Source organism: Aegilops tauschii, chromosome 3, assembly GCF_002575655.3.
Source record: "Aegilops tauschii subsp. strangulata cultivar AL8/78 chromosome 3, Aet v6.0, whole genome shotgun sequence".
Taxonomy (NCBI): Eukaryota; Viridiplantae; Streptophyta; class Magnoliopsida; order Poales; family Poaceae; genus Aegilops; species Aegilops tauschii.
In genome coordinates this window covers 164,018,871-164,031,092 of record NC_053037.3, presented here as the reverse complement: position 1 = coordinate 164,031,092, position 12,222 = coordinate 164,018,871, and the positions used below count along the sequence as shown (strand labels likewise).

The following is a 12,222-nucleotide window of genomic DNA, read 5'->3' as shown; positions in this document are numbered from 1 at the left end:
GATCTCACCGATATTGGAGCACTCGGCCAACCACTCTGCCGCTCATATCTCTATAACGTCTATTCGTCGTGACTATATAAAACAATAAAGGAGGCGGCGATTTTTTATCCGAAAAATTGAATCGTTTTCTCACTTACGGGGTGGCATTGGTGGGTAATCTTTACTAACTTGAAGGGTAATTTTAATGACGGACGACCAGAAGCGATAGCCACTTTATTAGTAGGTAAAGATTAAAAACTAAAAAAAATTGACCAAATAAAGAATTCTGATTTTTCTTTTAGGGGTATTTTTTTGATTTTCCTCTCACATTATCCTTCTTTTTCTCCTCAGGCCCATCTCACGCTGTGACCCGACCTAACCCAACCCAAGCTCCTCCAATCCGACCCAAATGCGCCTCTAAAATCTCTCGTACAGTCCACCACCGGTTTGCCCTAGAGCCGCCGCGCCGTAGGTTACCGTCGCCGCCCACGCCTCCCCACCGCCTCTGACGCGTATCGCCGCCGCCATCGCCGTGTACGTTCTGCATCCTCGCGTCACTCCGGTCTCCACCCTCTCGATAATCCTGGACGTTGGTCTTTGAGGTATGGGCTTATATTCAACCGGTGATTCCTAATCCCAAGCTGAGCTACACAATACTGGGTGTGCCGGCCTAGATCCGCCCTTTGCCAGGAATGTGAACCATGATCGTGCCGCCGATTGTTGTTTGTAATTCCAGACCTCCACCCACACCCAAACTCCTCCGATCTGATCTCTGCAACAAGCATGGACATGTAGAGCCTTCTGCTCTTTTGTGCTATGTTCTGACCTATATCTCATGTTTCTCTGCAACTAGCTAGTTTGCATATGAAGAATAGCTGGATTTGATCTAGTTTCTCGTCCAGTTGACATGCTTTTCTTTACTCAAGGAAAAAAATGCAGAATAGTGTGGATTATAACTGCTGTTTTGCCAACAGAGGCACGAGCTTGCTTCTTTTTAGGTGGCTAAATGACTTCTCAGATGTAAACAAATCATCACACTTTTGTACCAAATTGGTTTCTCATGGAGGCATGTAGTAGTAGTAATTACCACTTTAACCAACAGCATAGCAGAGGAGTGCAGCGCTGCTGCTCTTTTGAGGTTGTACTTGAGGTCTTTGGTGTGCTATCCATGAGCTTGGAAAATTCGGTTTAGAAAAGGTAGAAAAGCTCCTACTTGTCACAACTGGCTGATAAGTGTAATTGAGCTATTTGTGGCACCAGTTATGTGTTTCAAAGTAGCTCATACATTATTATTATTATTATTATTATTATTATTATTATTATGTTGTTACATATTATTATTATGCTAGTTTATAGACGGTAACAAAACTGAGTGAGGATATGGTATAATGAGATTTCAAAAAATTGAGCTAGAAATGCATGTGTATGGGTAATCCACCTTCTCATAGTAAAGAGGTGATCATGGCAACCAACCAATTCTCATCCTTCGAATCCAATCAAACAACAAAAGGTGGTTATCCAACCAAGTCAACCCCACCCAACCAAACAACAAAGGTGGCTATCCTTTACCAGGTGGCTGGGGACATCCTCAGCCAACCCAGCCTTGCCTCGAACCAAACGACACCTTACTGAATGTGTAGTAGCTTCGATGTGCAAAATTCAGTGCCTTTGCATATATTTTCAGTTGCATTCACAGATTCGCTAAATAACATATTTTCTCTTTCCCTGTTTTGGTGGTGATTACTGTAGGCTGAGTAGATATTCTCTTAGCCAATGGCGAGGGAATCAAGTCCTGAGATAGATGATGAACTTTTCAATGAAGTTTATGGGAAAGCCTACAGCGGTCCAGTTGCAGCTGCTGCAAATAGCGTGATACCTAAAGCAAATGATGAGAAGAAGCCCCTGACCTGTGAGAAGTCAGATGATGAAGATGAGCCCAGAGATCCCAATGCTGTCCCTACTGACTTCACTAGTAGAGAGGCTAGGGTTTGGGAGGCTAAAGCTAAGGCTACAGAAAGGAACTGGAAGAAGAGGAAGGAAGAAGAAATGATCTGTAAAATATGTGGAGAATCAGGTCATTTCACTCAGGTACTCCTTTCTCTGCCGAAACTAAAACTGGCATTTATTCTGATTACTTGATTGATATAAATACACAATGGACTACTGCACTTTGTTTTCTCCTTGCAGTGTGCTTGGATTTGTAGTTACACTCTTTACTGGACATAGTGAACTTAAACAACAATAATCTTTCCTGACATCACCTGTAAAGAACTGCCAGGCTTATCAATAGTCTTGCTTTATCCTTTGTGACCTGCAGCACCTAATTTTAGGAAAATATGCTTCAACCTTTTTTCAATCAAACAGCATTAAAATGTGATCATTTTTTTAGTGAAATGTAGTTCCATGACTATTTTTTTGGAATTGGTGTCTCCTCCATTTTGTCTTAATTGAAAGTATTGAACTTAATTTCGTAGTAATGGTCTTGTACTTCTGCAAAGTCTGGAAGGAAATCTTCAATTTTCTCGTTTAACCCAGCTAATTTGGTCCTGATGGATACAAAATTACAAATTCAATCCTGCATCAACAGCATTCATATTGTGTACACTGGCACCAACAGCTGTGCAAAGGTCTGCAGCCACACAGGCGTGCAAGCATGGGAATCGAGGAAGAATAGAAGGGTTACTTCAAGAGTCAGTTAGGAATAGAACCCAGAAGAATTAAGGAGTCAGTTAGTATTGACAAATAGTTAGTTATCGAGTCCTTGTACGGAAGCTAACATCCTTATATAAGAATGCCCTGTAACCCCATCACAGGTTTATGGATAGCAATGGGATAAAAAGGTTTCTGTTTTCTTAAGTCTTACCTCAGTTGATTCCCTTCATCACCCACTCTACTTCCAAGTTGTTGCAGCCCAACCTCTGTTCTGTCGATGTTTACCTCAGCTTTGTACTCCCTCCGTTCCTAAATATTTGTCTTTCTAGAGATTTCAACAAGTGACTACATAGTACATACGGAGCAAAATGAGTGAATCTACACTCTAAAATATGTCTATATACATCCGTATGTGATAGTCCATTTGAAATCTCTAAAAGACAAATATTTAGGAACGGAGGGAGTACTATCTTAACAACAATGCATAACATAAATAGCTGTTACAAAGCGGTGCATAACACAAACCGGTGGTATCATCCGTCTAATTTTATTCTGATGGATAAGTTCTAGACTTGTCATTCCTCATTCTTCCATTTGATGTTATATTTTATCGGAATCACATTAGTGCAAATGATCAACCATATCGACACTAACAGCGACACTGACGTTGTATGCACATTGCTTATACACATTTATTCTCTAAATAGCTTCTTGCAAAACTATTACTGTTTACTATGTCCGCCAAATGGAAGTTTTGAGACATACTCTATATTTTTCCATCAATGTTATCATAGAAGTGTTAAAGACTTGTCCTTTAGTTTTACATATCCATCTTATCTTTCTTAATAGGGTTGTCCATCCACACTTGGAGCAAATAGGAGAAATGCAGATTTCTTTGAAAGAGTTCCAGCAAGAGATAAACAAGTCAGGGATCTTTTCACTGAGAGGACAATAAATCAGATTGAGAAGGATGTGGGCTGTAAAATCAGAATGGATGAGAAGTTCCTGTTTGTCAGTGGGAAAGATAGGTTAGTGCTAGCCAAAGGTGTAGATGCTGTGCATAAACTCATCCAGGAAAGTAAGGGTAAACATAGTTCAAGCAGCCCAAAACGGGATCGTTCTAGATCTCCTGTGCGAAAATCAGTCGATTTTCGTCCCAGGCATTCTGATTCCCAATGGTCCCATAGCCCAAGAAATGTGTCACGCTCTCAAAGTAAAGGTCACTATAATGAAAGGCCTGTAGATGGTCGCTTGCATGATGATATTCCCAAGTATCCGAAAGGATCTCCACAAGGTAGGGCATCCAAGCACACTGATCTTACAATTTGTTTGTCTGGGCAAATATTATGAGCCAGACATTTTAGACAACTCGAGCAAAAGAAATGCATTTGGTCCCTTTTTGTTGTTTATCATCACGCTACAGTAACTTGTATGGTCCTTTTTGCAGCCAGAGGTAAGTTCTAGCTTTAAGTGCCCGAATACGATAAAGTGATGTCTATCTGGTTATGATCAGACAAATTATCTTGAATACAACAAATTCCACGGTGAAAGATTTTAGACTTCTTTGGGTTGGCTGGCCTTGAATACATGTATTGTATCTGCCATTATTCCTCCTTTCACCTTATAATAAAGTCTACTTAGGTATCTTAGTCATCTGGAACTAAAATCTATATCTTGCATGTTCTTCCTTTTGCTGAAGCTTATACCAACTATGGAGCAAAAGACCATCCAGTCCAATCAAAATCTCCATTTCGACCCTCTTATCTTGATGAACCCCTTAGATCACATGGTGGGAATAGCCAATATGCTGCCGCACATATGCCCAATAACTGCAGCACTGAGAGACATGGAACAGATGCCCATCTAGACCTTAAGTTTGACCTCCCTTCCTATCCACAAACTTTGGAAGAGCTTGAAATTGAGTTCAAAAGAGAAGCAATGGAATTAGCTAGAGCCCGTGACCAGGAGGAGGATGAAGAGAACTCTAAGCATCGCGAGGTAAATTTCTTTTTGGTATAGTATACTGCTTGAAATTTTTCTCTGTTAATAAATAAATTTGAAATTTTCTGTTATATTGTCGGATTATTAATTCTAACACTGTGCCCTAGCCTTGTTTTACCAAGTTAAATGAATTTCAGATAAATTTGTATAACCATCCCACATAAAAGTATTAGAAAGTATGTAGCACAATAAACCACTTTACCCCAACTATGTGAATATGAAAACAAAATCCTCCAGATCTTTTTCTTCTTCAAAGTGTTGTTTTACATTTCTTGGTCTAAAAGCTGGTCTTTAGTAACTTCATGTAAACGTAGATTAAATACCAACCAAATGTCTCCGAATTTTGGGTTCTGGTATCGCAATGCCTTACTGCATCCGGCCTTTAAGTTGGAAAATATCCGCGCGTAGCCGCGTACCAAATTTTACTTGGTTATTCTAGCTGTACATGCCTTCTTATGTTAACAACTTACTTTGAATTGGATGAGCAGTTGGTTTCAGTAAAAAAAAAGTAGAGTTAATATGAGCCCACTGAGTGTTTGAGGTCCCAATATACTTGTTCCCAGCATCTTGGAGGACTGCACTTAAGATGGTGCATATCCACCACTAGTTTTATTCAGGAAAAAAAACACTCTCATGACATCATTTGCCTGCCTTATTAGAATTATGTAGTAACAGTTATTTTCTTTACCAAAGGGCAAGACAACTTACAGAACTTGCGAGGACTAATAATTTACTCCCTCTGTCCCAAATTACTCGTCGCAGAAATGGATGTATCTAGAACTGAAATACATCTAGATACATCCATACCTGCGACAAGTAATTCGGGACGGAGGGAGTTTTTCTTTTGTTTGTTTTGTAAGTTGTAACACACTAATTGTTCTATCTCCATTCAATTCTCAAATGTTTAATCAAACGCTAGTGGCTGGTGCAAAGTAATATGATATTTGTATCCATTATTCACAATAAAATTTTGGTCATATGCTAGAAATGGGGTTTGTTGTAAAGGGCGACCAGCATAACCAGTAATTATGCCTATTCAAGTTTCAACCTTGCAGTACAGTTGTCTTGTAGTGTTTTACCTTTTATGTTGAACTGGCTTGCTACTTGACTGTGGTGTTTACTAATGAAATTCTTCTTTCTAATACAGTCACTTAGAGAAATGAGGGAGAACCACATGAAGAGTGTGTCGGTCACGAGGAGTATGCAAGCAAGGAAGTGGGATGAATTTCTTAAACAAAGTTTTAAAAGGCAACAGCAAGCTCAGCAGACCTCATACGCCCAAACTGGGTATAGTGATTTTGATCAGAGAACTGCACATTATGCTGCTACTGTTCCACCAATTGATTCAAAGAACACATATCCATATGCTACTGATAACTATTCTGCTCCAAGGCGTCATGCTGCTTATGGCGAGTTTCAGCATGACAGACATGACGATTTAGGGAGGACCTATGGGCGATATTAGCCTGTGGAATGGCGGTGAGTTAACACTCGTTTTAGTCTTTTTATCTTAGCTGTGCAATTCAAATGTATTTAGACATAGCCTTCACATAGTTCAAGAAACTGGCACAAAGGTAAGGCGGTGTTCCAGGTAAGTTAGGTAAGGCGGTTAAAGGGTCGCGACTACGTTACAACAATAGACACGGACTTGGTAACCTTCATCTTATTAGGAGGTGTTGACCCAATGTTCCCTCCATTTTTTTGAGTACCTAAGAGCGGTTCCTGAATTTTCAGGGCGCCTTTGTGAGGAATCTGAGTCAACGGTGTGCTACTTCTTAGCGCCTATTTTCTGTTATGTAGTTTCAGTCTTTCAGAAGGTAAGAATCTTAGTAAGCAACATTTGTTCCAGTTGCTCATTCTGTTGCAGTCTCCAGTACCATCACAAAGAAGCAGGAACTGTTAAAACGAAATTAAGACATCACATCGGCTGCTTTTCTGTTACTATGTTGAAACTGGTTGATGTTGTGGCTGTTTTGAACAGTATTTAACGTGATATTGGTTATTCATGTTTCTTCTTAATTTTCTGCCACACTGGTAAGCGTATAACGGAATTTGCTCGTATTTTGTTGCTAAATTGGATTGGAAAATTGGCATATCAGATCTGTGGACATTGCAGTTTATTGTATCCTTGTTTCTTATTCTCATCAAGGGTCATATGCAATGCTAGTACCCTTTTGGTGGAGTCATGCTGAGTATCATTTGAACTGCCAAAACGTCTTACATTTAGGAACAGAGGATGCAACTCTTTAGTTGTGAGAAAGTATAAAGTGGGTGACTGTTTGGAACAACTTCTAGCCTACCAAACTCAGTTAGCTGTGCATCATCTTTTCCACTCACTACCACTTTGTAGGATTTGCATTGGAGGGTTGAAGAACTTAATTGCATGCATATATATAAATAGTCCAAGGCATGGTATCCAGGAGAAATTAAGTAACAATAAGTCCGCAATATTTCCTTTTGAGTTTCTATCTTTGCTGCCCAAACTGTGTTAGAGTTGAATATGAGTCCGGCAAGTTTATATGGTACTCGTTTGTTCTGTTCTTGAACAAATGGTGTAGTACTTTTGAGTGATTTTGCCTGGTAACCTGTAAAGATTTGAGCGTCAACTGGCCCAGCTATACCAAGTATTGCCAGGGCTTTGTTTGCAACGTGTATGCTGTTCACTTTTTTTTAGAGAGAGTGTACGCTATTTCCTTGTGTAAAGGGAAGAATGAGATGCTCCTTGAGAAATGCATCACACTCACGCGTCATGCGGCAGTAATATGGTGACAGCTTCTGCTCCTGTTTATAGATCTAGGTTTTGTTGCTATCCTATGATATGAATCTTCAGTGAGTAAGTGATTTCGGCACAAGTTCTAAGCCTTTTGAAAAAGCAACGTTGGATGAAATCTGCCGAAGTGATCCCTAAAGATCTGTGCTTATAACCGCGCGGCAGTCGTGGTTAGCTTTTTCAAGCTGATTATAATTGAATGATTGGATTGCGCTGTCAAAGAAAAAGATTTGTGCTTCTAGCGACGTGTTTTTCTTGGCTGTCACGGTTACATTGACGTTGGTAGTACTGCTGAGGGAAGGAGAGGAAACCTATGTTTTTCTAGGGGGGGGAAACCTATGCTTCTTGTTGCACTTGTTGCATGATTTTGCCTGTAAGTAGCCTGTACAGATTTGAGCGTCAACTGGCACAGCTAAATTGACTCCAAAATGTTTCCAACGTCTATACCAACTTTACATCAAATAGCAAGGGCTTTGTCTACAAAGCGTTTGCTGTACAAATTTCGGCATGTTATGAGATTTATACACCAACGTCTTTATGACGATATAGACGTGTTCGCTGTATAGTTTGGCCAGACGTGTTCGCTGTATAGGTTGGCTAAATCTACTCAAGTTGCCAGGGTTTTGTTTGTGCACAAAACTTTTTCAACTAGATAGACAACAATAACATGATTTTTTTTTCTTTGAGCCGACAACATGATGGTTAGCATAGGGCCTGGCCACGTACCATATTAATGCCCAAATTTACTCAATAGTTGACTAACTTTTGGTATTTGCTTGGGGATAAAAAGGGAGAGAAAAATACCTACACAGCATATAGGATAGTACATTAATAAATACCCACCTGGGTCTAGGGGCATCAATATTGATTTTTTTAAAATTATAGCAAAAAAGTGAAACAATTTTGAAACCTTTTTTGTAACAGGCATGGTCTAGCGTTATACTCACGTGTAAAGCTTCGCGAAGGAATGACTCCTGTGGTCTTCTATGCGAAAAAAGAACAAAATTGGCTCTATATGGAAGTTACTATTGACGTTTTTTGAAATTGCAATTTTGTGCATATTGTCCAAAAAAAACAGAAAGTCATTTCTTTATGAAACTTCATACGTGCATAGAACGCTTGACCACGTGCACTACAAAAATGTTTCTGAATTATTTGATTCTTTTTGCTATTTTTTAAATTAAAAAATGCAAGCGAGTAGGATCATTATAGTGCATATGTATGCTATGGCGAGCAGTGGAGCTAAAATATAGTATTGGCTCAAGATCAGCTCGTCGGATCAAGCTACATAAGACAATAATACTCAGCTCAGTCGATCTTGATCCGGCCCTAAAATCTGAATCGATCCCAAATGGCTCTTGAGCCTCGAGCTGTTTCCATGCGCTGGCTCCATAGGAGGGCTCCCCCAAAACTCATAGGCGAGCCGCTTCATTCTTCCTTTCCCTCCGTGTTATCGTCCGCCAGCCGCGACTTGAGCAATCTCGCCAGATTCGCCAGGAAAGGCGTGTACACGAAGTAGCATGTCGTCGTCCAGCTCATCAGCCCCTGCCATCAACCAAGAGCTCTCGCGACAGATGATCTAGTAGGCGAGATGAATGTAGTAACTAGTAAAAGATGACAGTGGATGTTGCTACTTACGGTGCCAAACAGCTGGACGTCGGCATTGGGATAGCTCCAGCATTCGAGCAATCTGCAGCAGCAGCAGCGATCGATGTTTGCAGGCTTAGAGAGTGGGATTGAAGGATGAGCCGAGTAATGATCTGGGTGAAAATTGTACAGAGTGGAGTGGCGGCGCTGTTACCTGACGAGCGGGACCTCGGCGAGAGGGCAGGCGACGCCGACGAGGCAGGCCAGGGCGAAGCCGAGCCAGGAGCTGTCGAGGAAGAGCCACACGAACTCCGCCACGGCGAACAGCACGTACGCCTCCGCGTTGCTCGGCACCCCCGCTCTGTACATCTCCGCGCTCAGCTCGATGAACATGGTGAGGACTCTGCGGACCACAGCAGCCACGAGTCAGAAGGCGCCACGCTGAACATGGACGCGCCGGCGGCAGCGGCGGGGACGTTACATTAGCGACGTCGCCGTGTCGCGGGGGCTGCCGGTGGCCTTGGACCTGGGGGGCGCCCTCTCGTCCAGGAAGAGCTGGAGCAGCCCCACGGTGCAGTAGAACGCTCCGAGCAGGGGCGGCACCTGCGCCGGCGCGGCACGAGCAAACAACACCCGATCAGATCATCGTTGAGGGAAAGGGTCGACGCACTGGACACGCACGCCGCCGTTTACCAGGATGTGGGTGTGGAGGGGGCCCAGGTCGAGGGCGCCGTTTCCGTACACCTGGAGGCCGACGCGGGAGTGGATGCCGTCCAGGAGCGGCCCGAGGAGGAACCCCGAGCCGAAGAGGGCAGCGGAGACGGCCGGCCAGGCGCGCCCTAGGGGCCTACTACCGCCCTCGCTGTTCTGCAGGGCACGGAGAGGTTTGGACGAGGACAGCCGGATGGGTAGCTCGCGGCGGCGCCAGGGGGAGAAGGGACGCGGCGGCGCAGAGGCACCGGCGATGAGCACGGGGAGCATGTTTCTTATCCTGCGGGCTGTGGCAGAACAGGAGTGCAGGACCACAAATGGCGACTGCAAGCCCACCTTTTCCCCCATAGGAAGCCAAAAAAAAGGGCGATGGTAGGCACCGGCCGGCCGGTCCAACTTTTGGCCGTCGGCTGCCAAGCGTCTGATTCTGCGCGCATCAACGGCCGAGATGGCCGCGGCCAGGTCGTCTTCCTCCTTCGGCACGCGCGCGAAAACAGAAAAAACAAGGATCTCCGCGCGTCAGCCGCCTCATGCTCGAGCTTGGCCGCCCAGCGCTCGGCCGCGCTTGCCGGCTACCCCGCGCCGCCCATGCTCGCCCCGGCCACCTGTGCTCGGCACGCTTGCCGGCCACCCCCGCGCCGCCCGTGCTCACCTCGTCCACCTAAGCTCGGGCGCGCTCACCGCGCCAATGCGGAACATACCTTGGATAGTCGCAAAACATGTTCGCCTTCCCTGGTAGCAAATTTCGTTGTCAGTCGTATAGCAAACATAAACAAGGTTGCAACACAAAAAAAGTCGTCATCGTCGCCGCCGGTCGTAGCTCGTCGTTGTAGGTCGCAGCATTTTTGCGTCTAAATGAATGGATGTAGCAAAAATTGTTGCCGGCCGTAGCAATAATCTACTACAGTTGCGGTAAAAAAATCATTACTGTCGTCGCGGGTTGTAGCTCAGCTGTGAATGGATGTAGCAAAAAATGAAAACGGTTATAGCAAAAAGCGACATCGATTGTAGAAAAAACGCAACAGCGATTGTGCATTGCAGCAAAACGTGACGCGGGTTGTAGCAGCATGCGATGCCATTTGTAGCAAATTCCGACGCCTTTTGAAGCATGTAGCAAAAAAGCAGTGTTGCCCCATCCTCGCCGTCCTGCGGTCACCATGCTCGCCATTTCATGGTCCGTCGCAACCTCCCCTTGACACCTGTTGCGGCCTCCTTTCGGACCGTGCGCCTGCATGAACTGTGGCTCATTTGGGAGAGGAGATATGTGTTTTGGGGAAGAAGACGTGTGGAGAGGACGACTCAAGCAGATAAGGCACACACTGTGCGGGTACGTGGCACCACCAAAACATGTGGTTTTTACGTGAGCGACGCACGACCTGAGACGTACGATCTAAACGTCGAGCGACGCGAGCTTGATCGGCCGAGCGTTCCATTGGCCGGTCCCAAGGAAACGTTTCCCAAAGCTATGCATCGGCCGACCGGCACGGGCGCTGTTGGGGAACGCAGTAATTTCGAAAAAATTCCTACGCACACGCAAGATCCATCTAGGTGATGCATAGCAACGAGCGGGAGAGTGTGTCCATGTATCCTCGTAGACCGAAAGCGGAAGCGTTAAGTAACGCGGTTGATGTAGTCGAACGTCTTCGTGATCCAACCGATCAAGTACCGAACGCATGACACCTCCGCGTTTAAGTAATGCGGTTTAAGGTCACATGGTTAAGCCGGCTTACGGTTCAAGGACAAACAATAATGAAGCACGACTAGGTATTAAGCCGGAGCTTGATATTACAAGATTACTAAAAGACTATCGGCGGCTTAAGAAAGGACTAATGTTACCTGGCGGGTTACTATTTTTCAATTAAGCCGCCTATACCAATGTTGAAAGAGCAGATCTACGGATGAAGCAAAATGGCTAAGTGTTTAGAAAAAACAGTTTTCACAGATTGATGCTATAATTTCAGATCTGGCGCACTTCTGTTAATGCAAAAATATTCAGACCTAAAAGTATCAGTGCTCGAGCAGTTAATGGGTACAGATCAATTTTCTAAAATACGGAGGAGATATTCTAAATAGTAAAAGGGATTGCTGAGATTGCCGCGGTACAGGAGGAATACCAAGTTCGAATCACAAATCTTACAGCCAAGAACAAGGACGAGCTTCGATGAACTCCATTGAAACCCTAACAGATCTAGGAGGAGAGGAAGAAGGAGAACTAACCAGGGCTGTTAAGCAGCGGGAGTGCGCAGACGAGATCTGATCCGAACAGGTTGATGCAGCGGCCGTTGTCGGAGCAGAGGCGAGGGTCGACGGCGGCGGCAGAGCTCGAGCGCTACGGTGTCGCAAGGTGGAAGACAAGACGAAGAGGCACAGGGGGGGGGGAGTGAAAGAAACCCCCGGCCCTATTTATAAGGCCAATGGATAAATGACAAGCGCGGGAATCGAGGAGGCCAAAAACGGATACGTGACAGTGCAGACGCCTCGATTTTCAGAGATTCATTAAAAATGAGGAGATACATTAAAGA

The 12,222-nt window shown here is 44.2% G+C and overlaps 2 protein-coding genes across 2 annotated transcripts; one reads left to right on the top strand and one right to left on the bottom strand.

Moving 5' to 3' along the window:
- The first annotated feature begins 334 nt into the window (after positions 1 to 334).
- LOC109738145 (uncharacterized) lies at positions 335 to 6,651 on the top strand. Its single transcript, XM_020297242.4, has 6 exons — positions 335 to 581; positions 1,729 to 2,067; positions 3,481 to 3,925; positions 4,331 to 4,629; positions 5,780 to 6,111; positions 6,367 to 6,651. Exons 2-5 carry the CDS (start codon positions 1,753 to 1,755, stop codon positions 6,095 to 6,097), a joined length of 1,377 nt encoding a protein of 458 aa, XP_020152831.1. The 5' UTR covers positions 335 to 581; positions 1,729 to 1,752; the 3' UTR covers positions 6,098 to 6,111; positions 6,367 to 6,651.
- Positions 6,652 to 8,603: 1,952 nt separating this feature from the next.
- Positions 8,604 to 10,433, bottom strand: LOC109738146 (uncharacterized). Its single transcript, XM_020297243.3, has 5 exons — positions 9,683 to 10,433; positions 9,471 to 9,592; positions 9,204 to 9,392; positions 9,041 to 9,092; positions 8,604 to 8,947 (listed from the first exon to the last, which is right to left on the bottom strand). Exons 1-5 carry the CDS (start codon positions 10,046 to 10,048, stop codon positions 8,831 to 8,833), a joined length of 846 nt encoding a protein of 281 aa, XP_020152832.1. The 5' UTR covers positions 10,049 to 10,433; the 3' UTR covers positions 8,604 to 8,830.
- Between the last annotated feature and the right edge of the window lie 1,789 nt (positions 10,434 to 12,222).